The sequence below is a fragment of the Tursiops truncatus genome, chromosome 9 (genome assembly GCF_011762595.2).
Source record: "Tursiops truncatus isolate mTurTru1 chromosome 9, mTurTru1.mat.Y, whole genome shotgun sequence".
Taxonomy (NCBI): domain Eukaryota; kingdom Metazoa; phylum Chordata; class Mammalia; order Artiodactyla; family Delphinidae; genus Tursiops; species Tursiops truncatus.
The window spans coordinates 105,108,736-105,136,586 of record NC_047042.1 but is presented as its reverse complement, the minus strand read 5'-3'; the positions used below and the strand labels follow the sequence as shown (position 1 = coordinate 105,136,586).

At 55.5% G+C, this 27,851-nt stretch overlaps 1 protein-coding gene and 1 long non-coding RNA gene across 8 annotated transcripts in view; one reads left to right on the top strand and one right to left on the bottom strand.

The window, feature by feature from the left end:
* The window catches only part of VIPR2 (vasoactive intestinal peptide receptor 2), a 68,847-nt gene extending 58,581 nt beyond the window's left edge, over positions 1-10,266 (top strand). For 4 of the 7 annotated variants that reach the window (XM_033863578.2, XM_033863576.2, XM_033863579.2 and 1 more), the window contains 7 exons: positions 3,084-3,234; positions 3,883-3,943; positions 4,896-4,965; positions 5,497-5,588; positions 8,558-8,687; positions 8,770-8,811; positions 10,062-10,266. In XM_033863578.2, the coding sequence (XP_033719469.1) occupies positions 3,084-3,234; positions 3,883-3,943; positions 4,896-4,965; positions 5,497-5,588; positions 8,558-8,687; positions 8,770-8,811; positions 10,062-10,238 (723 nt within the window). In that variant the 3' untranslated portion in view covers positions 10,239-10,266. Of the gene's footprint in view, positions 1-3,083; positions 3,235-3,882; positions 3,944-4,895; positions 4,966-5,496; positions 5,589-5,724; positions 5,900-8,557; positions 8,688-8,769; positions 8,812-9,896 lie in introns of those variants that run through there. The other 3 variants (XM_033863577.2, XM_073810149.1, XM_033863580.2) reach the window with 3 other exon arrangements.
* LOC117313648 (uncharacterized) lies at positions 327-27,851 on the bottom strand. Its single transcript, XR_012334178.1, has 3 exons — positions 14,297-27,851; positions 2,930-12,952; positions 327-1,183 (listed from the first exon to the last, which is right to left on the bottom strand). It is a non-coding gene; the product is annotated as an uncharacterized lncRNA (long non-coding RNA).

Here is a 27,851-nt window from a genome sequence, read left to right as displayed (position 1 = left end):
ATCTAAACCTGTGGAAACCGTGCTCCAGTCTAGAGAAAATGAGCGCCCAGAGGGCCACCTGAAGCCGACCGTCAGGACCCCCACGGACAGTGGAGATCGGCCCCCTGGACATCTGGCCGTGTGCAGTGACGGAGGCTCTGAGACAGGGGACGGGGCTGGCTGAGACCCTGCTGGGGTCTGTGTGGGGCGCTGTCCCGGCCGCATGGCCGTCGGCCTCTCCACGCCAAAGAAGACGAGGTCAGCCGACAGCCCGTCAACCCCCAAAACCTCCTGTCCTCAGAGTGTGTTGATGGTGGATGAGCAACAGGAAAGAAATGCAGACATGGCGTTTTAAACATTTTATCAAGAAAATGGAATTGGAATCATCTTAAACACGCTGTGTCCTCTTTCCTCCTCCAACAGGATATCCTGGAAATCCTCTGAGTCTAGCGGTGTCTCAGGGTCTGCTTTGAATCTACCGTGCAGGTGTGACGTAATCTGCACGACACCCTGTTTTTGTATCTTCTGTCCCCACAAGCGTCAGTGTACGTGTATCTTCATGCACCAGTGCTCTCACCTCGGTCAGGTGGGTCTGGAGAGAGACTGGAGGGACCAAAGGGCACATGTGTTTACACTGCGACAGATAGTGCTAGACAGCTTTCCAAAGGCAGAGATGCCACGGGTGCTACGGATGCTGCGTGTGCAGGACGTGCCCTCTGCGCCGGCCAGCAGGGCTCACCACAGGTTCCCTCCACCCGTGGGTGTGGAGCTCTTCCCTCCTCGACACCCAGCACGCGCCTCTGTCACTGTCCCAACGAGGTCTTGGGTCGCTTCTCCTGTCTCCACAGCAGTGTTGTCACGTGCGTCTTTCCACTTACGGCGGCCCAGCCCCGATGTCCAGCGGGCTGCCTCCACATGCAGACCCCCTCCCCGCCCTCAGCATCAGTAAACCGTAACCGCCTTAGAAAGAGACGGAACCACACTCCACTTAGGCAAGAGAGACCTGGTGCGAGGTCAGGGGCTGGAGCGTCCTGGAGAGGATGGAGCCGCTGTGAGTCCAAGCGCCTCATGACCCCGGGGAGCCAGCTGAGAGGCTGCCGTGCATTGCCTGCAACTCTGTCCACCCCATACACGTGTATGAGTGTGTCCACATATATGGAAGTACATCCACCCATCATCCACGTACACATATTAGGGGAGGCGGCTGCAAAGATACAGAAGAAGGATAGAAGTGAAAGTACTGTTCTTGTTTTCAGCTCACTTACATAAGCTTAGTGATTGAAAGCCTCAATTTCATGTTTGCTCATGACGTGGAAATACCTGATATGTTTACTTATATGAAGGTCTGAGAGATTAAAAATGCATTTACTTTATGTAATACATAATTTTTCCCTTTCAAAACTCCTGGGGAAATAATGTATTTGGTGGGTTTCTTGTTTATTCCTTTATTTTTCCATCTCTTGTTAAGAGTGCACAGTGAGGAAGAACAGAGGAGAAAAAGTGGAAGTGAGTGGAGGGTAAGGATGCAGCGAGGAGAGGGGGATGCAGGGAGGAGAGGGGGATGCAGGGAGGAGAGGAGGATGCAGGGAGGAGGGGGATGCAGGGAGGAGAGGAGGATGCAGGAGGAGAGGGGGATGCAGGAGGAGAGGGGGATGCAGGGAGGAGAGGGGATGCAGGAGGAGAGGGGGATGCAGGGAGGAGGGGGGATGCAGGAGGAGAGGGGGATGCAGGGTGGATGAGGATGCAGGGAGGAGACAGGGATGCAGGGAGGAGAGGGGAATGCAGGAGGAGAGGGGGATGCAGGGAGGAGGGGGATGCAGGGAGGAGAGGAGGATGCAGGGAGGAGAGGGGATGCAGGGAGGAGAGGGGATGCAGGGAGGAGAGGGGGATGCAGGGAGGAGAGGAGGATGCAGGAGGAGAGGGGGATGCAGGGAGGAGGGGGATGCAGGGAGGAGAGGAGGATGCAGGAGGAGAGGGGGATGCAGGGAGGAGAGGAGGATGCAGGGAGGAGAGGGGATGCAGGGAGGAGAGGGGATGCAGGGAGGAGAGGGGGATGCAGGAGGAGAGGGGGATGCAGGAGGAGAGGAGGATGCAGGGAGGAGGGGGATGCAGGGTGGAGAGGGGATGCAGGGAGGAGAGGAGGATGCAGGGTGGATGAGGATGCAGGGGGGAGAGGAGGATGCAGGGAGGAGACGGGGATGCAGGGAGGAGAGGGGATGCAGGGAGGAGAGGAGGATGCAGGGTGGATGAGGATGCAGGGGGGAGAGGAGGATGCAGGGAGGAGACGGGGATGCAGGGAGGAGAGGGGATGCAGGAGGAGAGGGGGATGCAGGGTGGATGAGGATGCAGGGAGGAGAGGGGATGCAGGAGGAGAGGGGGATGCAGGGTGGATGAGGATGCAGGGAGGAGACGGGGGTGCAGGGAGGAGATGGGGATGCAGGGAAGGGGGGGTGCAGGGAAGAGAGGAGGATGCAGGGAGGAGAGGGGGATGCAGCGTGGATGAGGATGCAGGGAGGAGACGGGGATGCAGGGAGGAGGGGGATGCAGGGAAGAGAGGAGGATGCAGGGAGGAGAGGGGGATGCAGGAGGAGAGGGGGATGCAGGGAGGAGGGGGATGCAGGGTGGATGAGGATGCAGGGAGGAGACGGGGATGCAGGGAGGAGAGGGGATGCAGGGAGGAGAGGGGGATGCAGGAGGAGAGGGGGATGCAGGGTGGATGAGGATTCAGGGAAGAGAGGAGGATGCAGGGAGGAGAGGGAGATGCAGGAGGAGAGGGGGATGCAGGGAGGAGGGGGGATGCAGGGAGGAGGGGGGTCAGGAGGAAGGAAAGGGAGGTCAGCCAAGCGTGCCAGGCCCCACATGGTCACTCTCAAAGTTACATGTCACCCTCAGGGACACTGTGCATCTGCCTGGGCCCCATGCTACCCTCCAGCGAGTTCCAGGGCCTCACCTGAACAGGCACACACCTCCAGGCGGCACCTCTGTGTTGGGTGGCCACGTGCCTCGTGCAGCACGGGCTCGCGTTGGGACCTGGAGCCGGCTGCCCGCCCCGAAAGTCCTCATCCAAACGCAGTGTGCTCTCTCACTCTGTCTGTGGCATCCAGGTGGGCTGCAAGCTGAGCCTGGTCTTCTTCCAGTACTGCATCATGGCCAACTTCTACTGGCTCCTGGTGGAGGGGCTGTACCTCCACACCCTCCTGGTGGCCATCTTCTCCCCCAGCCGGCGCCTTGTGGCCTATCTCCTGATTGGATGGGGTAAGGACTCCCCCCGACAGCCCACTGCCACCCCCAAACCCCCCAGGTTCCTGATTGCTGTCCTCTCTGACCTATAAATGCAGGTGCTTTCAGCTCAGAAAAATGCTGTGCCGCCCCTGTAGGAAGAGCTTTTCTAGAGCCAACAGCTTAGTATTTGTGGGAGCCAGGACCTGATTTAAAACTGCTCTGACTCTCATTCCTGGGGCAAACCCTGATGGTGGGCAAGTCAGAAGGAAGGGGCCTGGGAGGAGGAGAAGCAGGGAGGCCATCCATCACGAGGTCCCACTAACGTGCCCATCAGCAGGGCTGTGCGTCAGCTGCGGGACCCCCACCTTCACAGCGAGGGACTCCCCTGCAGGTCTTTGCCAAGTCTGAACACAGCCTCCCCAGCACGTTGACACCGACACCCAGAAACACAGAGATGTGTTTCAGGACTGTGAAGCCTTCAGACACATACTCAGTTATCTTCACTGCTTAGTAAGGCATGAGCATAAGCCTGTATGTATTTATGAAGAGCTTCCACTTGATCTTTTCATCGGAAGGCCCTTGTCCCTGACCATCAGGCTAATGAAAGCTCCCACGTGTGCCCCTGCTGGGCTGGTGCAAGTAACCAGCATGGGGTTGTGGTCACCAGGTGTCTTTCTGCAGGCATCCCCACTGTCTGCACAGGTGCGTGGACTGCGGCTAGGCTTTCACTAGAAGACACAGGGTGAGTGCCATGCCTGTAAAGAGAGGTCAAGCAGCACTGAGGTCCTGGCATCACTGGTCTTGGGAAACCAGAGAGAAGCTTCGTATCTGGTCAAAGGCAGCCTTTGGACACGGATGGGGAGGACGTTGAACTGCACGGGGAGGAATACGGGTTGGAGTGCTTGGAGAAGAGCCCAGGGACAGGTGGGGCTGAACTGGGCCTCGCAGCGGAGCTGAGGTTGGGGTCAACCAGGCAGAGACGGAGCAGCCAGCCCAGCGAGGAGGCCGGGTTGAGAGGCCAGCTGGGGCGCAGCTCTCTGAGGTAGCACGGTTGGACCAGGGCCCAGAGCACTTCTGCCTCGTGTGCACAGTGAGCCAGACCGTGGCCCAGACCCAAGCACCAAGAGCTCCCACGACCGGCGCTGTGCCTCATGCGGGACCCAGGGTCTACCAGTTGTCCACTACCAGTAACAAACCACCCAAAGCTGGGAGCTCACATAGTCCCAGTTGATTTGGTGTGTTTCTGTCCCTGGAACTTGGGGCGGTTCTCCTGGCCTCAGCCTGGCTCACTCACACGCCACAGGCACCTGCAGGGGCAGCCAGGGCCGTGGGTCTAGGCAGCATACGCTGGGTTCCAAGGACTCCACGTCCTGCTGTCAACCAGCTAGGACCCAGGACGAGGGTGGTCTCTGCCCCTGCTGGGGAGGGGTGTGGGTGACGGAGTGAGCTGGAGGCATTTTACAAGCCGCCCACCCCAGCTTCCTGCTGGAGAGAGCGCGTGGCAGTCAGGAGGGACCCCCTAAGGAGCCGCGTGAGTGAGAGGGCTCACGGTCGGGGCGCTTTGTTTCGCAAGCCCCCGGGGAAAGTGTTCAAGCCCCCGGGGAAAGGGTGAGTCTGCAGCGTGCTTATCCTCCTGTGCTTGGTTTGTAGATGGAATTGGTGGTAACGTGATTTTCCTTCTCTCTTTTCAACAGCTGCTGGGATACCAATGACCACAGTGTTCCCTGGTGGGTTATACGAACACCAATTTTAATTTCTATTATAGTAAGTCATTTCTGTATTGAAACGTGAGTTGCCTGCCGGGTTGCACACTTGGGCAGAGAGTGAGCCCACTGTCTGGTAGTAACTATAAAGGGCCCGTTCTACTAGGTCTTCTGAGACAAGTACCATGAGGCTGAGCTCTTGCATGGTGGGCTTGGCCCACCTTCAGGACGAATTCTCAGTGAAGCGGAGGGCGAGAAAGAGACAGTCCTCCAGGGGAACCTCGGGGTGGGGTGGGGGTCAGAGTCAGGTCCCCCAGGTGTGCAGCCTTAGAGCAGAACTGGATTTCCACCTGCGGATTTCACGTCTCAAAATTAATTTTCTCAACTCAGCTGCCGTGCCCTGGGGTCAGAACGTATGTGATGCAGCAGAGAGACACTGTCTGGCTCTGACTCAGGGGGTGGGGCAGGGAAGAGCAGAACTAGGGGCAGGGCCCTGGTGCTTCTGAAACAGCAGAGGCACACACATCCCGGCGACACCACCTCCCTTGCAGGGGGACTTCACACACAAACGTGTCATCTCTTTTTCGTGCAGGTCAATTTCATCCTTTTTGTTAGTATTATACGAATTTTACTGCAGAAGTTGACATCCCCAGATGTCGGCGGCAATGACCAGTCACAGTACAAGTGAGTATTTGTTTAGCTCCAGCTCTGAGCCACCCTCACCAACCTCAGGCAGCCTGGAAACTCTGAGTATATGTGTGGAGAGCAGCAAAACTGGGGTGCGAGGACCCTGCAAGTGACCGCAGCTTTTCTCCTTTAGTCGCAGGAGTGTGCTCTTTGCCACTTTACAGGGACCCCCGGAGATGGACTGTCTTGTCCAAAGGCCAGCGTTGCCATGGCAATTTTTCAAGCCGTGTTCCTCTCCTTCATTCCAGCGTGGATGTCCTCTAGAGAGCAGCTTATTGAAGTGTTCTGCCCGCTCTCCTGTTCTGTAATCTGACTTTTCTCTCCTTGGCCACACGTTGTTTGTATTTTATATTTAGTTCTTTCTTCCCCATCAGACCACAGGGTCCAGGGCACACCTCATGTCGCGCCCTGTACTTAATAATAACTCAAGTGAAGTTTGTTGCCTGGATGACAACATGAACATGGCTGTCATCATCTCCCTCGTGGGGAAGAGAAGTTAAGTAAATCACTCCCCATCATCCAGCTGATTAATAAGGGTCTGAGAACTCCGTAAAGGAACTTGAGGCTCATATAAATTTCTATCAAGAATTTATAAAGAAAAGATAAAGCCCACAACTCGAGTATAAAATAAAGCCAGTTTAGTGTGGAGTGGTTGGTCCAGCTGATAGGAGCCTTGGATACAGGCAGATTGGGGTTGGAATTGCAGCTGCAGAAGCTGCGTGACCCTGGGTGGGTTACCTGACTGCCCCTGCAGGGTGGGCCCCCCCTCAGCTGTCTCCTTCCCTCCCCTCCTTTAGACAGCAGGGTGGACCTGGGGAGACAGGTGGCATCCCCTGTGGTCAGCAGCCCAGTGCTGGGTTATGTACCAGCTGGAGGCCTGGGGGAGGTAACTGCACTGCTCTGCCTCGGTTTCCTCACCTGTGAAGTGGAAATAATAATAATACTTGTCACAAGGTTATAAGGACTGATAGAGTTAATATTCAAAAGACATTTAGTGGCTGGCACCAGCAAAGTGTTGCGATAGTTTGGTAAACATATACATATAACTGTGCCCTGAGGTGTGACAGTCTCTGCCCAGCCCACATCAGAGGTCAGGCCTAGAGATAGGATTCCACGTCAGACCACAAAGGATAAAGTGGTTTCAGCCAGACCTCCCAAGTAGCATTTTTACTGCTCAGGTGAGAAGCCGGGCTGGTTCCTGGACTCACCCCATGCCTGCAGCTCAGGCTGCCCTTCAAACCGAACTTCCAGTTTCTGCACGTCTTATTCAGGGCCACGCTGACCTTTCCTCTGGGCTCTTTGGGAGCGTTCCTAAGCGGATCTTAGAGATGGATGCTTTTATTTTGGAAACAAAATAAAGTGGGGATGATAGAATCTGTTCTTTTTCCAGGATAACAAAAAGGCAGAGCACATCTTTTCTGTGTATCTGTCTCGTAACAGTAGTGGCAGATGTCCAGGCACAGGGCCCCAGGGGTCCAGCTTCTAAATCCCTTTTCTAGAAACTAGCACAACAGCAAATTCCAGATGGATCAATAGTGAGAATCCAGGCAGGTTCTCTCTAACATTTAACTAAAGGGCAGCTCCCTGCAGAATCCCAGCCTTCACTCACTGGGCTGGCAGAGACCCGAGGTAGTGAAGGCAGCAAGTGCACCGTGGGTGTTGCAAAGTCAAAGGTTCAAAGCTGCACGTGGTGGCAGCTGGGTGGTCAGTGAGGCCTTCCCTGCCCACCAAGGCCCAGGGCGTGCTCACATCTGGTGCAGAGCGGCTGGGATTCAGAGTCTGCGCAGATTGCCCAGTACAGAGGAAATCTTGTTGTAAGTGCCACAGTGCCTCAAAAATATGTAAAGCAAAGGGTGACTTTTTTCCGAGTGTGGGCTGGGGTCCACCAAGCAGAGGAGACGCGGAGGAGCACGGAGGTGCCTCCCGCCTCAGTTCCCACTGCTCAGAGTTGCCAGGATGAGGCGGGTTGTTGGAGCGGCTGCTGGTTCTGGGGTCACCCAGGGGCCTGGACATGCACACGTACCACCTGGGGGCCCAGGCCCCTGCATTCCTGACCAGCCCCGCGGTGGTCCCAAAGCTCCTGATCCTTAGAACGTGCTGGGCTTGCTCCACCAAATGTGGCCAGGTTGAGTCACCTGGGAAGGTGCTGGGCCACCTGCAGAGACCTGATTTAACTGGATGAGGGGCAGCCTGGACTTGAAGAGGTTGAAAAGCCCCCAGATGATTCTCATGTCAGAAGTGGCTTATAGAAGTGGTCCTCAAAGTGGGGTCCCGACAGCAGCCTCGGCATCTCTGGGCACCTGGTAGAAGAATTCTCAGGTCTGCGTTTTAACACGACCTCCAGGTGGTTCTGGTGCAGGTAGGGCTGAGAAGCCCTGACTTAATGTGTCCTGTACCTGCTCGGGGAGCGGGAGGGGCTTCGAAGGCGGGGGGTGGGGGAAGATTGAGGTCAGGTATTTTATTTTCAACACAAATGCAGTGAGAAGAAAATCTGCTCTTTGATTAGGGAGGGTAAGAGCTCTTTGATAGGCAGAGAAATTAGATCTGGTCCAGGTTCCCTGATTCCTCGGACTCTGTGCGATCCAGAGCAGGGTCGCCTGCCAGGACCCATAAACAGCCGTCTGTGGGAACACTTTCTGTCACGCTTGTGCTCAGGGGGCCACCCCCGCTTTTGATCTGAAAGTAAAACTTGCCCCCATCCTCCAAAGGCTGGGGATGGTCTCGGCTGTTAAAGCCAGTGGCACACGGGGCCGTCAGACCCGCTCAGAGCAATGTCATCCTTGGCAAACTCGTCAGGATTTCTTGGAAGAGCTTTGCTGCTTTATGAGGCAAAGTGGTGGCCATCATCGCGTTTGCACACTCAGTCCATACGGGGTGGGGTGGTGTCAAAGCTAGGGGGCCCCTGGGCTGGCCAGCAGGCGGCCGTCGGGTCACCTCGGGAGCTCGGGCCCCCCCCTGTGGTGCAGGAGGCTCACCAAGTCCACCCTGCTGCTCATCCCTCTCTTTGGAGTCCACTACATGCTGTTCGCCGTGTTTCCCATCGGCATCTCCTCCAAGTACCAGATACTCTTCGAACTGTGCATAGGATCCTTCCAGGTGCGTGGCAAGGGGCTGGGCATCCCGGGGAGGGGAGGGTGTGAGTGAGCTCTGACCCACCGCCCTTCTCGCTTGCTTGCAGGGCCTGGTGGTGGCGGTCCTCTACTGCTTTCTGAACAGTGAAGTAAGTCCTTTGACCTCCTCGGGAAGCACAGGTTCTCGGCTTGTGAGGGAGTCCCTGAAACGCCCCTGAAACCCCTGGGGAGGGCCCGCCCTGCTGTGGGGTCAGTGCCGTTGCCCGGCGCCCGCGGCGCTCGGCTCCGTCTTCCCGCACACCTCGACCGCCCCCGCCGACCCGCAGCGTCCCAGAGCCTGTCCGCAGGCGAGCGCCCGGACAGCCCCGCCCCGGACAGCCCCGCCCCCAGGCGGCCGCGCCCCCCGGACAGCCCACACCCCCGGCGGCCGCGCCCCGCCCACCCGCCGCTTTGCCTCTGCCGCGCCCCGCATATAACCTCGCCTCACCTGGGCGGCGGCTGCGTCTCCAGCGGCTCGCTCGGCGCCTCGCGCGTCTTCCTTGTCGCCCCGCGCGGTCCTCAGGGTCCCCTCCCTCCATCGCTTTCCTCGCTTCTTTCGGGGCTGCCAAGCGGGAGCGCCAGCCAGCATCGGCGGCGGGAGTAGCAGGAAACTCCAGGCCGAGGAAAAGCGCCGGCTCTGCTCTGTAAACGTTTCCCATCCCTAAGCAGCACCTCCGCGCAGAGTCCTCAGATAGGGGAGGGTCAGCCTGGAGACCCCTCCGCGCCCAGAACCCCGGCTCTGGACCGCGGGCGGCGGGGAGGCGGGCAGGGGACGCCTGCCTCCCAGCCGGCCCCGCCCCCTGCGCCGGGGCGTCCCAGGTCCCCCGTCCGGGCCCCACCCCGGCTGTGTCCAGCCCTCTCCGCTCCCCCGGCCGAGCCGGCGTCTGCTGCGTGCTCCGTGCCTCCCTGTCCCGTGTCGTCTGAGCGACTCCTGCACCTCCCTCCCCTCGTTCTTTCCGGACCCCCCTGACACCCCCGCCCCCCGGGAGCCAGGGAGCAGAACCAGGACTGTAGGGCAAAGCGCTGGGGCCCCGGCTTCCACGGGAGGTCTTTTCTGAAAAGGCGAATTAGCCCTCTCGGGCTCTCGGTGTAGCGGCCGCTGCCTCTGGATTGAAGCCTTGGGCTCCGTAGTCTGACCTCCTTTCTCTTGGTCCCTCGTCTGGTCCCGCATCCTTCTCCGCTTCTTCATTCCCAGGCCCGTCTGTCCCCGCCCCGCGTCCATGGATATCACACCCTCCACACCCAGAAAAGGGCCGAAGGGGAAGCGTTCATCCACGGGCATTCGCCCTAGGGGGAAGCTGGGGTCTCGGTTCCAGCTTGCCCACCGCCTGAGCCCCGCCTGCCCTCGCCCCCGCCCCAGGTGCAGAGCGAGCTGGGGAGGATGTGGCGGCCGACTCTGTGCCCCAGCCGGCCCTCCGGCCGGGACTGCAGGCTGCACAGCTTGTCCGGCTCGAGGAACGGCTCGGAGGGCACCCTGCAGGTCCCCCGCAGCTCCCGCGCCCTGTCCTTCCTGCAGACAGAGACCTCGGTCATCTAGAAGTGCCTCCACACCGCAGCCCGAGCCCCCAGCCAGGGGTGCCTGGGGTGAATCGGCTCGGACCCACTGGAGCGGGCTTGGCGTATCCCCCCCGTGGAACCGGCTTACCTTGTAACCGCCCGGGGTTTAAACCTAACGATTGTTACACTCCAGCATTTCCGTAGTTTTGTGCTTTATGTTGTTTGGCCGTGCAGACAGACCCATTTTCAAAGAGACCAGGAAAGATCAAGGTGGCAGTAGCCCAGGACTTGGGTCCAGCGACTGTGGAAGAAAACGGGGGATTTTCTGATCTCAGTGCCTGTTCTCAGGGGGCACAGGCCTGGGCTGGGATGCTGGCTCTGAGTGACGTGGTCACCCTTCCTCTGCATGACCTACATCGCCGGCCTCAGCCCCCAGGTCCCACAGGGCAGCCCCTTGTGTGCAGGACACACAGGCGCCCGCTGAGGGCTTCCGTGGAACCCTCCCGCAAGCCCAGGTGGGCCCCGCCTGGCACAGTCATGCTCACACCGCCATCCAGGCTCTTCTTTCTGTGCCGCTGCACTCGGTTCTCCAACCCCTTTATGATACTGGTCCCCTTTAACAATGAGGCCACAGAGTCTTCGTTCTGAGGCATCACAGACCTGAGCGCAAGTGCCAGCCATCGGGATGACTGGCTCCAGGGGGCGGGGCCTGGCAGGCAGGGCCAGGCTGGGCGGGGGTGGTGGCTGGACGTCCGGGGGCGGGGGTGGGGGGCGCCGCGAGGCCGTCGCCCTGCAGCGTCCCTCTGGGGTGTGCACCCAAGCCCCCTGTGAGAGGAGCCTGGTCAAAGAGCGGCAGCGTCCACCCGGAGCCCCCGGCAACCCGGCTCCCCAGCTCAGACGATTTGCTGCGACCAGATCTGCACGAGCCAGCTCCCAGGGTGCCCGGGGCCGTTGGTGGAGCGTGGGAGTCAGATGTGCACCTGGACGTCCGTCAGCTGCCGGGAGCCAAGGCCGCGGGCCTGGAACGGGGAGGCCTGGCCTGACTGACAGCAGAGGGGAGAGTGAATATCACTCACTGTTAGCAGAGGAGGGGGTGACCAAATAAAATGTTGTAAACGCGTGTGGAATGTCCTCAAGCCGCCATGTGTGACCGCTTGAGTAAAACCCATTTCGTGTCTGTTCGCTGGCTGACCCTGACCAGCAAATGCTGAGGCCCCAGGATCTCAAACTGAGGACATTCGGAGGAGATCTTCCCGTGTCTAAAGCGGAGCCTGGATGGCGTGCGGGGTGGGAAGCGGGGCACGTGGCAGCTTGCGGCTTTTGCAAGCAGCCACCTTCCCCAGGGCACTTACGCCGCCTGCCTGGATGTGCTCCTTGCAGCATCCGGTCAGCGGTGGGGGTGATGCGCGGGGCGCCCGGCAGCCCTGCAAGGGGGGGGGGGCACCTGCGGCTCCCAACACACCCACCCCACAGCTCCACAGAACCTGAGAACCTGCTAACTAGGGCCAGGGCTGAGCACATGCGTGCCTGCATATGTGCACGTATGTGTGTGTGCCTTCTGGGAGCTAACCCCTAACTGCATTTGTGCTACAGACAGATAAAATCTATTTCTAGTAAGCTCCATGTTCAACCAAACTGCTTCATTCCAAGAGGAATACCGCACACTGCTAAAGGTCAAGTTCTCCAAAAGCTGACTTAGAAATGAGCAGACGGACCAGCCTCCTGTGAGTTTCTGAGAGCCCCAGGTGCCAGGTGATGGTACATTGTCAGCTGTCCACTGGTGGAAAGAGCTTCATGAGAATTTGCTTAAGGTAGGAATGCGTTGCATTCGCAAGGAAGGGAAGTGAATAGGTGATGTCGGGACGGGCAACAAGCACCTTCCTTTCTTAGCAAGAATGGCGTTTTTTCAATGGTGCTTTTTATCAGGTTTTCAGGTTAGAGAAATTATACAGAGGAGTTACCAAACCTCAGATATTATAGGCAGATATTACCCAGAAGGTGAAAAAGCTCTGAATTTCGCCCTCCATCTGGCTCTTACTGCTTGAGAAGTAAACATCCAGAGTGAATCGTCTTGTTCCCAATAGTTTCCTCTACGTCTACGCAAACCTCTCCCTCCCTCCCTCCCGCGCTTTCTTCTTTTTCTTCGTGGAAAGTAGGTCATATTGTGTAGAAGTTTCTGCTTTTTTAGTTAAGACGGGCTGTGTGGGTCTTGCCTGTCTGCACACAGATGTGCTTTACTTGTAACAGCTGCGTGATGTTCCATGGCACGGACGCGCTTGGTTTATTCCACACCCCCGTTGATGAATGTTTGAGCGCTTCTGCATGTGCTGGAGCATCGCCACAGAACAACGTCCCGGAAGTGGGAATGGGTTCCGGGCCTGCGCTTTTGGCTCTGGGCGGGTACGGCCCTGGAAGAGGTGGCCTCAGCGCCGCTCTCACCAAGCTGCGGTAGACACCAGCATCACTGGGGTTCCCATCTCTCTTCGCCCCAATCTGCTGTCTTTAGTCTTGGAGACAGCGAGCGTCTCTTCTTTACAGAGAGCTTTCTCTTTAGTTCTGAGCCTCAGCCTGACCCACGGACGTAGACGTCAGGTAGCCAGGCCCCTGCTTCTCCAGTCAGCTGCCCCACCTGGATGCAGGTCCTGCTGAAAGTTTACAGATTAACTTCCTTATTCGTGGAAATGGGGACAGGACTCCGCAGAGGTCGTGGGCGGTGTGTCATCGTCATCTGTTTGCATCGCCGACCACCGGGCCCTGTAAGAGGTTGGGGACCTGCTTAGCTTGGGGACGTCACAAAGGATTTAGGGCATCGTTTATACTGAAGAGTGTTCTTTGCAAGATGGAGAGAAAAGGGCCTGTCACTTCCATTATCTTCTCTAAAGGTTTAATGAGGAAAGTGGAGCAGGCACAGGCGGTGGGGGCCCCCACTCGTGACAGCAGTCCCACCTCCCCCTGCCCAGGGGCGTCCCGGACTGAGCCCTGGATAGCAGGCCTCTGCGCCAACAATGACCCCAGAGCTGTCACTGGGATCTTGGTTAAAGCTACATATATTCATTATATTCAACCCCTGACACTGAAGGACCAACAGGGGGAAATAAACTATTGGAATATAATTACAAAATAATGAGGCCAAGTAGCACCAATTTCTCTTTTGGAGATTTAGGACTTTACAAATCCTTATATGCTGAATGCTATAGATAGCAAAGTATAAGAAGCAGCAAGTGAACTCAATACACCTGAAAAACACAAGCTTTCCTGGTTTTAATCATTATAATCATGAGTCTATAATATGCAAAATTTGTGATTTTCAAGTCATCACAAAAATAATTACAATTCATTCAGATTTAAAGGCACACGACATACTAACACCCGTCATAAGGTGACTCATCACTGCAGACTTTCACATGCGTGGGCACACGTGTTCTCCCAGACCTCTCAGCCTGCTGTGAAAACCCACGCACCATCTGTTCTGGGCGCTGTAGGAGCCCCAGCTCTGTAAGTTTAGTCCCAGTCTCTGTGCGCGCATGAAACACACTCATGAATGCTGGGCCAGGCGTTTCCGGAAGCAGCCCCGGCCGCCTCCCCGGGGCCTTTGCAAAGGGTTTTGGCTGGCTTCCCTCCCCACCCACAACCGAAGAGAGTCCCTCCTTGTCAGACAGGCTTAAGGCTGGGGGATGGAGAAGCTGAAGGAAGAGGAGGGGGGCGGAGAGCGTTTACTCTTGGGGGGGCGATGGGCAACTTAACAGAGCAGCGCTGCAGATAGCACGTCGTGCACAGAACAGGGGTGCAGGGAAAGGGAGCTCGGGAGTTACCGAAGCCACCAGGCGCCCACTGGTACAGAAGGCAGAGAGGGGGCTTCCCTGGTGGCGCAGTGGCTGAGAGTCCACCTGCCGATGCAGGGGACGCGGGTTCGTGCCCCGGTCCGGGAGGATCCCACATGCCGCGGAGGGGCTGGGCCCGTGAGCCATGGCCGCTGAGCCTGCGCGTCCGGAGCCTGTGCTCCGCAGCGGGAGAGGCCACAACAGTGAGAGGCCCGCGTACCGCAAAAAAAAAAAAAAAAGAAAGAAAGTAGAGAGGGACCCAAGTTACTTAAATTACCTTCGTGGACTTCACTGTGGCTCACGGTCCTCGACCGCAGCAGGTCTGCATTGTGTCTCCTTCTCCATCCCTCCATTTGTCCATCTGGCCGTCCATCTGGCCGTGAGACCATGCAGGGCTTTGCGGACAACAACGCCGAGAGCTCAGGAGGGAAAAGAAGGGTCAGAGTGCAGGGCAGAGGCAGTGAGGGGCTTCAAGCCCACAGGAAGGAGAGGTGGCGGGTGGGGACAGCTGTGGCCTGAACGCAAGGCTGTGAGGGCTCAGCAGCCCCACACCCTGTGCCCAACTGGCCGCTGCTGAGAAAATCTGTGAGGCCGGAGCCAGGCTCGTGCTCAAGAACCATGACTGGGTGTCCACTCTGTGACCACCAGCCGGGCAGTTGGAAAGCGCATCCTGGGGCCACCTCTCCTGGCATTCACCTGCTGGCCCGTGCCCTTGCAGCGCTTGGAGCAGGGGTCAAAGCAGACTGTCGGTGATGCCACCGACCCCCACCCCACGTGGCCCCATGCCGCCCCCGGACCTTGGCTCCCAGCCTCGCCGGCCTGACGACAGCCTTGCAACGGCAGAGGGAGGCCACAGCCCAGGAGGGAGCGCCTTTGGCTGAGGCCACGGGGTAAACGGGCCGAGCTGGCCCAGGGCAGCCCCGCCCTCAGCAGCCCGCGGCATGCCGGTCACTGCAAGCTGCCTAGGCTCTGTGTCAGGTGGGATATCCATAAAGCACCAGCCCCCCTGTGTGCCCAGCCCCTTGCTCTGGTCCCCAGGCCCCGCCCAGGGTGAAAACTCAGCAGGGAATGAGAAAGACAAGTGAGGGGGCCTTGAGCTTCTTCAGCGTCTGTGCGGGGTCACCTTCGTGCAGACCTGAAATCAGATGATGTGAGTGGCCTCTGCCAACCTGCCTCTACAATGTCCCAGCTGCTCCAGAAACGCCAGGGCTCAGGACGCAGGATGTCACCCTCCTCCGCGGCTTCGGGCAAATTTCTTGAATAATCTGGGCTTCCGCCATCTTCCCTGCAGAACAGGAGCGGGGGAGGAGAGGACGCGGGGCAGGTTCCCCTAAATGCCCCAGCGCCTCCACCTGCCCCGCCTGCTTCCAGGGCCCTCCCATCCCTGCTCACGCCCCCCGGCCCTGTCCCCACACTGATGAAGCCCCCGTGGAGGCCAGTGGGCAGCTTGCCCACCAGACCAGCGAGGGCTAGACCAAGCCCGGCCTGTCCTGCCGGCGACACTCGAGGCTGCCTGGTAACTGAACCTGGGTCAGCGAGAGGGCTGCTGGGAGGCGTCACGTGCCCCCCCCACTGATCCTGAAGGCACCGTGGTGGGCCGTCAAGAGGGTGACCAGGAAAGGAGGACGTTCCCCACGGCACCTGCTCAGTCCCGGGTCAGGGGGCACCTTTATCCCTCGGAAGCGCAGGGTGACCCTGCGGCAGGCGCCCCCCAGGAGCGGGAGGGCAGGTGACCTCATGTCTCCGTCTGCCCACCCGGGGCTGGGGAAGCATCTCCGAGAATGTTTTCTAAATAATGTTTAAGAGCAAGTTGAAAGGACGCTTGTTTGCAAAATATACCAGAAGAGTGAATGGTGTCCCAGTGGCGTTTGACTGTGATGTCATCTGAGCAAAGTTCCCGATGGGCTGGGACTCACCCAAGCCTCGGCCCCCTCTACGCCCCCTCCGGATGGTGCAGGGGTCCAGGCCATCATGGCGGGGACGGCGTTTGCCCCGTTCTGGCCCTTGGCTCTCAGAGGAGCCGGGATAGGACGGGTGCCCAAGCCCACTCCCTCCGTCATCCGGGGACCTCCCCCAGGCCCACCTCCCTCCAGCTGACCAGCAAGGGGCCAACGTAGGGAGCACTTCCTGACAGGCACGTGAGGGGCGCGCTCTGGCTCCTCCCACACGGGACGAGGACCGCTGTGCTTGTGTGCTGATGCGGCTGCCTCCGAGCTACAGCCTGGGTGTGGGGGGCTGGCAGGCTGGGCCCCGAGCCCACTCCCAGCCTCATGACCTCTGTGGGGACAGACTGTGTCCACTGCAGATGCCCTAGAACCAGCCTGATGCCAGTAAGAGCTAAATGAGTGTCAGCCAGTCCTGACTTCTTCTTGTGGCAGAAACTCCATCTCCCCACAAGGAGCTTCTAAGTAAGAAAAGTATCAACACTTAGAAAACCGACTAACAGAAACAGATAATCAATGGTCAAAAATTATAAAAGACAGAAAGGATGAGGAAAAGGTTACACTCCCCATAAGTAAAATAAAAAGCTGGATGCCGTAATTGCCTGTAAAAATGGCACTGTTCAGAGGCTACAGCTGTATTATGTGGTGTGACATTACAAACTTTATATCTAGTGGCTTTATTATACCATAGCATTATCATATCATATAGCATGTTATTATTCCATATTTACTCTATAAACTTAAAGATATTCTAACTTTAAAATGTTCATTTCATTTGGCCCAGTAATTCCACTTCTAGGAATTTTTCCCATTTAAGTATTCAGTTGTGCACACGATTCATGTGCAAGAATAGTCGTCACGCTGTTATTTATGATATCAATGTCAAAGAGAAACAACAGCAACATTCAGTCATTCCAGAGCGATTAGATGTTGCGACTGGACCACAGCGAGGAGACTGAGATGGAAGGCACAGGTGGGAAGCCTCACCACGTCAGCCAGGAGCCGCTGGGTGCTCTTCAAAGAGGCCAGAATCCTGGGAAGGAAACAGCTGCATAATCTGAGAGGCCATCAGAGGTAGCCCTCAGGGATGGTCAGCTGCAGTTCCCACCACCGTGCACCCCTGCAGTAATGAACTCGATCAAGCAAACCATTAATAGTGCGACACAAACTGCATGGTCCAGTTACTCACCTAGCAAGGGTATTTAGGGATAAAGTTTACAACAGCCATGTTTCGATCAAACAAACTGGGGAAAGGAAACAGCCAGCTCATCTCGCACAGGTGGGGTCACTTACAAAGCAGAGACGGGTGTGTCTTCCCTTATGGCTCGGTGTCTCTTCCTGAGATCCAAACTCAAGTTTCCACTTGCACATCCGACATCATCCCCTGTACACCCACATCTTCTTCCCCTTCACGGTGATGAAGGGTCGATTCATCAGGAAGACGTAATAGTCCTAAGTGTGCCAGCGCCTGGGGACAGAGCTTCAGACACACGAGGCAATGGACAGAACTAACAGAAGAGACAGACGCGCCTGTCACCCTAACTGGAGATTTAAACACACTTCTCTGTGACTGATAGAGCAAGCCTCTGCCAAAAAGTCATGGACACAGAAGTGTGAGCAAAACATGAGCCGAAATATCGCCCGACTTGGCCTAATCAACATATATAGAGCATATACATAGAGAGAGCATATAACACACAAAACACAGAGAACACGTGTAAAGAACACACATAGACCGTGTCTACATATGTAGAACATATATACAGAACATATACATATGGAACATATATAGAACACGTCAGCCAACAACTGCAGATTGTGTATTTTTCAAGTGCACATGGAATGCTCACCAAATAGACCACATGAAAGTCTAGACAAACTTCACAGAAATAAAACCATACAGAGCAGGTTCTCTGTACGAAATCAAGCTAGACGTTGATAATAAAAGTTAACTAGAAAATATCCAGTATGAAAAGTTAAACAACACATGTCTAAATAGATCTGAGAAGAAATCACAAGGGAAATTATAAAATATTTTGAACTGAATGATAACAAAAATACAATGTATCAAAATTTATAGGACTGAACTAAAGCAATCCTTGGCGGAAATTTTATAACTTGAAATACAGACAGAAAAAGAAGAAAATTAGGAAAATCAGTGACCTAAGCTTCTACTTCATGAGAAGAACAGATTAGTGTCTTCCTCCCAAATCGGTTTGTCCCCTTACACTGTCACGCAGAAGCCCTGGAATCACCCCGTCCTCACAGCCGGGTCATCAGGGCGTCTCGTCGGCTCCAGCCACCACCTAACCTACCCCATCCCCTCGTTTACAGCCTCATTTTGTGGGTGTTACCCAGCAGCTTCTTAGCTGGTCTCTCCGTGAACCTTCTCCCCCCATATTCTTCCCCAAACCAGCCGCAGGGTGACCTTCCTGAAGTGCAGCTCGGCTCACGCTGTGCCCACCAGCACCTTCCAGGGCCTTCACCCCCTTCGGGGGCTCTCGCCGTCATGAACACTCTAGTCCCGTTTTCCGCTGGACTCTAAGTCTCCTGGGACAAATGATGTCTTGGTCACCTCTGCACCCTCCGAACTGAGGCGTCACTGCAGAAAGCAGGCCCCTATTAACTTGCTCCCTGTTAATTTGCTGGTGGTGGCCGAGGCCGCATGCTGCCTACAGAAGTGTGTAGGGATCTGGCCCAAGTTAGAAGTCACCCCTCTCTGCCCTTGTCATCAGGACTTGTAAACCCAGGAGGCAGATACTTTGGGACACAGAGAAACAAACGGGCCAAGGGTCTCCTGCCCCTTCTATTTCCAGTGAAGGGCAACGTCCAAAGGATCCCTAGACGTTGACCTGCTAGCTTTCTCTCTGCTTGGAAGTAGAAAACCTTAACTCAGTCACAGAATTCCTAGACACTGGCCCTATTAGATCTTTCCAGGGAATAAAGATCCGGGGGACTCTTAAGCCAGTTCCTTATGAATCTGTCAAAGTCACAGCACACCCGGCACTGCCTGTCTGCACACAGTGGTGAGTAGATGAGGCACCTGAAGGCTTTGAAGGGCCAGAGTAGGGGCGGCCTGGCTGGAGCGGGGGGAACAGAACCCTGAGGACTCGCCCTGGGGGCCGGGCTTGATCACCGCCTCTGCTTCTGCGTCCATGGGGTTCTGGGGCGTCGTCTCAGTTCATCTACAGGCGCCCCATCTGCCTTGGTCTCTCTGGCCCTGGACAAGCTGGTAAAAAAGATGCACTTTAACTGAGCATCATTTAAAAAGAGGTGGAACATTCCCAGTTCGGCAGGCTCTATATTTTAAAAGACGTCAACCAGAACCTAATAAATCTAACGGCGTAATTCCAAACAAAAGGCCAGAGGGGAGCCACTCCTGCCGGGCTGGACAAAACAAATCTGACGCTCACCTGCAAGAGTAAGTGCACGAAAGACTGGGACGCGGCTCCAGTTTGCAGACAAAGGAGCCAGATCATCAAGGGCAAGGCACTTAGGTTAACAGCGGTGCTGCGTGAACGCTGTTTCTAGTGTTGAAGGCTGAGTCACCCGCCGCGCTCCTCTCCTCCCACCCCAGCTGTCGGGGCAGGATGCCGTGGCCTGAAACCTGCTCAGCGGGGAGAACTCGCCCCAGAAATCAGCAAGCCCCACCCATCTCCTGCCACCCCGCGGCCCCTCCCCGCCCTGGGCCAGCCCGGGAGCCCCGGCGCCCCAGTCCGTCCGCACCTGCACCCCAAGCCTCCAGGCCCTGACCCGCTTCCCAGGCCCGGCCCCTCCGTGGTCCTTCTCGAAGTGCCCTCCACCAGCACCTGTCAAGAGCCCACATCATCCACGGTATTTGCAAAAAGATCCTAGGTTTGGGATTGGAAAACGTGACCTCCACAATATTTACGTGGCTTATTTTGCAAGGAACTTCTCTAAACCTTCAGTGACGTAACGATGGTGTGGAAACACGCAGGTGCTCACCGCGCCCACGTCCTGGTCCCCAGCCCCAGGCCCACCTGCACCTCCCTCCTGCTCCTTGGGGGCGGCCCGGGGCTGTGCGGGAGGCGCCAAGGGCCCCCAGGAGGGCCCGCACCTCAGGCCCCTCGGAAGGCTCAGCGAGGGCAGCAACTGGCCCTGCTGGGGGCTGACCCACTAAGTAACGCGGCCCATTTGCATTTTATAAGCGAAGGGCCAGGGACGGAAATGCACGCGGTAACAAGGGTTTGAGGAGAGGAATTTAGAGGAAAAGCCATCTCCATTAAACCTCTCAACCCGCCATCCACCTTCACGGCCACCGACTCAGCCCCTGTGACTCTGATGGGGACCCAGGGACACAGACGTGCCCAGGGACCCGCCACTGTCTGGCCCCTGCCCTCCGAGCTGCTCCAGGAGGTTGGGGATAAAAGGACATTAGCACTGCACACACACAGACCCAACAGACATCACTGCTGAGGCGATAATGCGTAAAGCCAGGAACAAATGGTTTTACTCACAAACAAACTTTCTTTCCCCTCAAAGACTAGGACCGAGCAGGCCTCCAGGGAGCCAGTGACCAAAGGAGCAGCACTGAGAGGCTGGGCCTGCTCTGGGTCGTGCCCCAGCCTGAACGGCCGGCGGCCTGGAGCTCGGAGGGGAATGAGGCGCTGAGCTGGAGACAGCAGCCAGGGTCCTTGCTGGGGGGAAGCAGAGACGCCGGGCTGCCCCCAGACGGAGACTGGGCCACCCTGTGGGCCGAGGGGGCATGTCCATCAGAGCAGCTCTGAAGCCACACGGACCAGACTGGGGCCCCGGCCTCCCCCTCAGAGGCTATGCTGCTCGGGGCTCATGACTTGGGCTCCCAGAGTCACGGCAATGGGGAAAACCCTGCCTCCCTCTGTGGGAGCAGCAAGTGTTCAAATGGAGGGACCGGCACATCACGGGGCCCAGTGCACATTGACTCCATGCTACCCCTCATGGCCACTCAGACTTCAACACAGAGAAGCTACAGAGGAAAAGATAAAACTGCTTCAGTGCTGAAACTGTAGCTGACAACTCAGGAAGGAAACAGCCACCATCGCCCTTAGATGCACAAAACAATGTCCCGTGGTTGAAGGAAACCATCGCCCGCCTAGGGACCTCCAAGCCACCGTGGGACCCACCTGTGTGAGTCCGCTCAGGACAGTGGGTGACAGACCACAGAAAGGCGCTTCCCAAGTTCTGGAGGCTGGAAGGCCAAGGCCAAGGCCCAGCAGACTCAGTGTGTAGTGGGCCTCTTCCTGGTTCACAGATGCGACCTCACGGGGGGTGGGGGGTGAGGGACAGGGGTCTCTCTGGGGTCTCTTCCTCTAGGAGCTCTAAGCCCATCGTGGGGGCTCCACCCTCCTGACCTCACCACCTCCCCAAGGCCCACCTCCTGACACCATCGCATTGAGGGCTTGGTTTCAACATATGAATTTGGGGGCACAGACATTCAGCCCACAGCACCAACAAGTGTGTAGGGCTGTTAAAGAGAAGGTTCAGAGCAAGCGTGTAGTAAGAGGGAAATGTTTAAGTTGTGGTGTCAAGTGTGAAGACAGATCAGTGCACATGGTCCTACGGGCGCCATTGTGAGAAGCCCAGAGGGGCTGTGCGGGACACAGCGCACACCACGCCCAGCTGCGAACCCAGCACTGTCAGGCCGCCTCTCCTGTGGCCTCTTCTCTTCTCTCTGCCGTTCTAAACCTTCTATACTTATGAGCATGAACTATTTTTATAACAGAAAAACAGATAGTAAACTGTTTTAAAAATAAGTTACAATTACAAAGAAAACAATCAGCTTAGTAAAGAAGTCTGGTTATATAATGAAATGGTAGGTTTCTCACCAAGACAGTCAAATGGGGCTGTTGTAGAAGAGATTCCCCTTCCAATGTTAATATTCTGAAATTCTAACGTACTTTACTTCCCATAATCAGAAAACTCTCCAATGCTTAAAAAAACTACTATGTAAATTAGAAACCTCATTTCCAGGCCGCGGAAAAATTAACTGGGGACATCATTTTTTAACATATGCTGCTAATCTGGGATACAAATGCCTTTAATTTGGCATTTCTCTTCCATCAGCTAATCTGTTTCTCCCACAGTGAGAGTGGACGTTTGCCTTGTGGAGACAGTTTACATTTACACCAGCTGACAGGGAAGGCTCACCTCAGGGCCAGGAGGAGCCAGAGCTGATACAAGTGTTCGGTGCCGTTCTTAATACAGAAGTTTCTATTATTCTTAGTATAAGGAGCGTACTTTAAATATTAACAACAGAATTACCAACATTAGCATTTTCTCTTTGAGATTTACGCACGGTTGTCTTGGCCCTAAACAACGCATTGCTTTCCTCTTTCAAATCCCATTTCATTCCCTGCCTTTTTTTCCCACACTACTGCGTTTTCAGAATAAGTTCTCTGACATCTCAGGCCATCGAAGTGAAGAAACCAGTGTAATTGATTGGTCTGCCTCGAGAAATGACGGAGATCCCAACTTCCTGAACTGAGTCCCCAGACACTGCCTCTGAGACATCGGAAGGTAAGAGGAGGGACGGTCCGGTGGTTTAAGGGATTTTCCTTCATCTCGTATCAGTGGGTTATTCACGCACAGTATCACACATGCCTGTGTACACACAGCGACATGTTGCTTCATTGTGGGGGTCCTGGACTCCCTCCTGAAGACTCGCTGTCCACACTAAGGCCCTGAAGTCCAGCAGTCAACAAGCTCTCTGTCTTTAGTCCAGTTTTTCCAAATGCACTGTATCTCATTGACTCTAAGAAGCCATTGTTTGAAAACCTATGACCAGTTTATGTACTAAGTAAGAAAGAACAACTAATCACTGCTGATAAACTATGACACGCTTGCTATGAATGATAAAACACATCATGACTCTGAAAACGTTAAGACGTTCACACGCGCATCTTAGGATCTACTGACTACGTTCCCTCTAGGTGTATGTCGCTTACCTACTGCTGCCAAGCACAGCACCCAAAAGCGGCTGGCGTAAACAGTTGCTTTATTTGCTCAGATTCCATGGGTCTGCGTCGTTGGCTCCGCGGGGTGGCTCCCTTGCCCTCTCCAGGCTCTTCTTACAGCCACGGACACGTGCAACCCCGCGGGGACGGCTGGGCCCAGAACGCCCTGCCTCACGCTTCTGCTGGGCGGCCTGGAAGAGGCAAGCTCAGGGCCATTTCCGCTGTGGTCTCAGGGCTCCAAACAGCCGAAAGAGGGGGCCCCGGCGTGCGGGGAAGAGCCGGGATGAAGGGAACCCTGTCTAAAGGGCTTCCAAGGCCGATGGAAATCGAGGGGATTCTGGAGGAGAGACGGGTGAGGAGCCCCCAAGTCTGAGTTTAGTTCTCTCAGACCCTTGCTGAGCCCTGACCTGCACAACAGGGAGGACCCCGCGGGGCGGGGGAGAAGGGGCCCTAGAGACCTGGAGAGCTGAGTGGACGGCACCTCCGCTGGGGCCACGGGGTGTGGATCCGAGTCTCACCAAGCTCAGAGGCTGGGCGCTCACTCCCCACTGAAACCCTGGGAGAAACACGCCTCACAGCAAAGATGACCAAGCGGTGCTCGAACCAAGGGGAAACTAAAATAGATCTGTCCTAGCGGGCTGTGAAGCCAGCCTCCACAAGTTCAAGACCCTCCAGAGCACAGCCCAGCACTCTTCCAAGAAGTTCAGAGAAGCCAGCCTCCAGGAGGTGTCCCTCACAATGCCAAGTAAACAACCCAAAAGTTCCTGCAGAAACAGGAACATGTGACTTATAGTTAAAAGTCAGTCAAGGGCTTCCCTGGTGGCGCAGTGGTTGAGAGTCCGCCTGCCGATGCAGGGGACGCGGGTTCGTGCCCCGGTCCGGGAAGATCCCACATGCCGCGGAGCGGCTGGGCCCATGAGCCATGGCCGCTGAGCCTGCGCGTCCGGAACCTGTGCTCCGCAACGGGAGAAGCCACGACAGTGAGAGGCCCGCATACGTCAAAAAAAAAAAAAAAAAAAAAATTCAGTCAATAGGAAACTCACCAATGACTCAGAGGTTCTAACTAGTAAAAGGGGGCTTTAAAATAACTGTGATAAACGTGTTAAAGATTCTACAGGAAAAAGATAGACACAATGAGCAGGAAATTTCAGAAGAGATTTAGAAACTTTTCTAAAACGATATTCTAGACATGAAAAATATGGTGTCTAAAATAAAAAATTCATTGATTGGGATCAACATTAGATTAAACATATCAAAATAAAATATTGGTGAATTTGAAAACAGGTCAATAAAAAAGATTTATTTAAAAATGAAGAAAGGGCTTCCCTGGTGGCGCAGTGGTTAAGAATCTGCCTGCCAATGCAGAGGACACGGGTTCGAGCCCTGGTCTGGGAAGATCCCACATGTCACAGAGCAACTAAGCCCGTGCGCCACAACTACTGAGCCCGCGCGCCTAGATCCCATGCTCCACAACAAGAGAAGCCACCGCAACCAGAAGCCTGCGTACCACAACGAAGAGTACACCCTGCTTGCCACAACTAGAGAAAGCCCGCGTGCAGCAACGAAGACCCAACGCAGCCAAAAATAAATAAATAGTTAATTAATTTTTTAAAAATCATATTTTAAAAAGCTATAAAAATAAAAGGAAGAAAGCCCAAATGACCTATGGACAATATCATATGGTTTACAGATGTGCAGCTGGAGTCCCAGAAAGAGAGAGACAGAGACAGAGACAGATAGAGACAGAGAACAAGAGAGGGATGGTGCACAAAAATTACTTAAAGCAAGGTTGAAGAAAAGAATATTCGATGACACTTGCTAAAGATGGTGAGGGTCCGTCCAGAGGAGCCGACAAGGAACGTCCCCAGACAACAGCTCCCCTCCCAGGGGGCCAGCAGAGGTGCCTTCAAAGGACAAAGTTATCTTAGACTTTCCCCCATTTCTGGGTCAATGTTTGCTCTTCTGTTGCTGTGGCAACACCCAAACTCTGGATTGTTTTTGACTTCATGAGCAGATTTCTCATTCACGACCCCAAGCCAGAACATGCCAGGGGATCCTGACTTGCACTTTTTCACAGTAAGTAACCATACTCAACCATCACTTACCCATGTTACTCAACCATCACTTATCCAGGCACTCAGCTGTCCCTCAGAACTGACTCAGAATAAGGCTCACATTTATTCAGTTCTTACCACGCGCCAGGAACCGTGCTAAACGCCCCACGTGGAAGGTGAATTACTTCATTAAACTTGCCCGTCAGCTCCACGCAGGGGGCGTCATCACATCCCCTGTGCAGAGGGGACAGGAGCACAACCAGACCAGGAGGAGCCCCCAGGCCTGAGAGCAGACGCCAACGCACTGTCTAAACGCCATTTAAATCCATGCTTCCTACAAGAACCGAGTGTTGGAACAAGACAGAAAACAGGCCAAAGCAATCACGCTGCTACTTCCCTCAGGAAGTCTGCGTGTCGCTGGTGTCAGAAAGAAACCCGGGTTGGGGGAGGCTCATCAGGTGCCCCATAATGAAGGTACAACTCGGGGCCTTGCCCAGCAGCCGACCTCAGATAAGACACACACACACACACACGTCCACGTGTACAAATCCATACAAAGGGAACCATGAAAGTCCCTGGAACCAAGCAGGGTTCAAACATGGGAAAAGCCGTTAAACCCGGGCAGGAAGGTTGGTCACTTCCCCCAAAGCCGTCTAGACAGAACCTGCTCAAGGGCCAGATTATCTAAGAGGAGCTCTTATTCAGAAAACCAGTCGTTCAGTGGTCACCACGTTGGAGCACACGAAGAGTCTAGCTCTGCCCACGAGCGGGAGACAAAGGGCTCTGGGAGCCCCAGCAAGGCACAGGCGTGCGCACACATGCACCTCTGGGCAGGGTGTTGGAGCTGGCTCGTAAGTGACCAGAACATCTTGGCATGGTCAGCAGTGTGACTGACTGGGGTCCTCGGGGACCCCAGGACCTGGGATGTGCACTCACCGGGCAGGTGCGTCACACACTGCTAATTATACCAAGCTGCCCGGCAGCCCACGGGGCCACTGTTCCAATGTCCCCTCGGTCGACACATGGCGTGGGCGTCACCTGAGCATGGCCTCTTTTAGGGCCCAGGGTGCCTGTGACGACAGAGGCTGGTATTAATGACCAGAAAGGCTGGCCTGACGCGCTGCTAGGCCCTAATTTAGGCACAAACACCGTCTTGGCCGTCTGTTCCCTCCCCTCCTGTGCTTGAAGTCTGAGAGCCGGGGCATCTGCCCCGGGGGTCTTCCAGGCTGGGGACAGCAGACAGGGACATGCAGTGGGCAGAGAGGTAAGATGACTTCCCTCAAGAAGTCAGGTGAGGGGACTTCCCTGGTGGTCCAGTGGCTAAGACTCTGCACTCCCAATGCAGGGGGCCCAGGTTCAATTCCTGCTCGGGGAACTAGATCCCACATGCTGCAACTGCGTTCCCACGCCACACTAAGGATGCCGCATGCCGCAACGAAAAGAACCTGCATGCCGCAACGAAGATCGAAAGCCTGTGTGCAGCAACTAAGACCCAGAGCTGCAAAATAAATACATAAATAAATATCTTTTTTAAAAAAAGGAAGTCAGGTGTGGACAGCCAGCGACCTGATTTCACAGATCAGGATCCGAGCACGTCTAGGCCGGGGTGAAGCTGCCTCTAGGGGATCAGGCTCACGGCTGGAAGCCCCACGAGCTGACCGAGCACTCAGCATATTCACCAGGACAGATGCCAAATGCACCCCAACGCACTTCAAAAGCCACATCCCCTTCGGAGATACGGATTTCCCAACCATGTCCAAAAAGACAGTCACTGGAAGCCGGGAGGGGCCACTCTCCCGCCACTGGGGACGGCCAGCAGGGAGGGCAGCAGCCCCAGGAGGCCAGTCCATGGCTTTGGGGTGACCGGTCACAGCCACCTGGATGTGAACAGCCATCCTAAGGGGCCGCACTCCGTAAGCTGGACGGGGTGGGCATGGAGAGTCTCGGTCCCAATGGGCAGGCAGAGCCCCTCGGGGGCCTTCTTGGAACCTAGGCCCTTGGCCTCGCGGCCTTTTCATTCCTTGTGTGTTTCAGGTTGTTTCTAAACACAAACCCTGGCCCCTCCTGAGGTGAGAGGACCTGGGATTCGCCTCCCTCAGGGGACGGCAAAGGATCGGAGGCTGAAATCAAGAGGGAAAGCATTTATTGTTTCTAGATTTTTTGATGATGGCCATTCTGACCGGTGTGAGATGATATCTCATTGTAGTTTTGATTTGCATAAGAGCCATGTACCAAAATGTTCATTGCAGCTCTATTTACAATAGCCAGGAGATGGAAGCAACCTAAGTGTCCATCATCGGATGAATGGATAAAGAAGATGTGGCACATATATACAATGGAATATTAGCCATAAAAAGAAAGGAAATTGAGTTATTTGTAGTGAGGTGGATGGACCTAGAGACTGTCATACAGAGTGAAGTAAGTCAGAAAAAGAAAAATAAATACTGTATGCTAACATATATATATGGAATCTAAGGGGGAAAAAAAGGTCATGAAGAACCTAGGGGTAAGACGAGAATAAAGATGCAGACGTAGAGAATGGACCTGAGGGCACGGGGAGGGGGAAGGGTAAGCTGGGACGAAGCGAGAGAGAGGCATGGACATGTATACACTACCAAACGTAAGGTAGATAGCTAGTGGGAAGCAGCCGCATAGCACAGGGAGACCAGCTCGGTGCTTTGTGACCACCTAGAGGGGTGGGAGGGAGACGCAAGAGGGAGGGGATATGGGGATATATGTATACGTATAGCTGATTCACTTTGTTATACAGCAAAAACTAACACACCATTTATACTCCAATAAAGATGTTAAAACAAAAAAAAGAGGGAAAGCAGCTCCAGGAATGGACAGGCACAGGCGTGGGCGTGGCGCAGCTTGGCCCC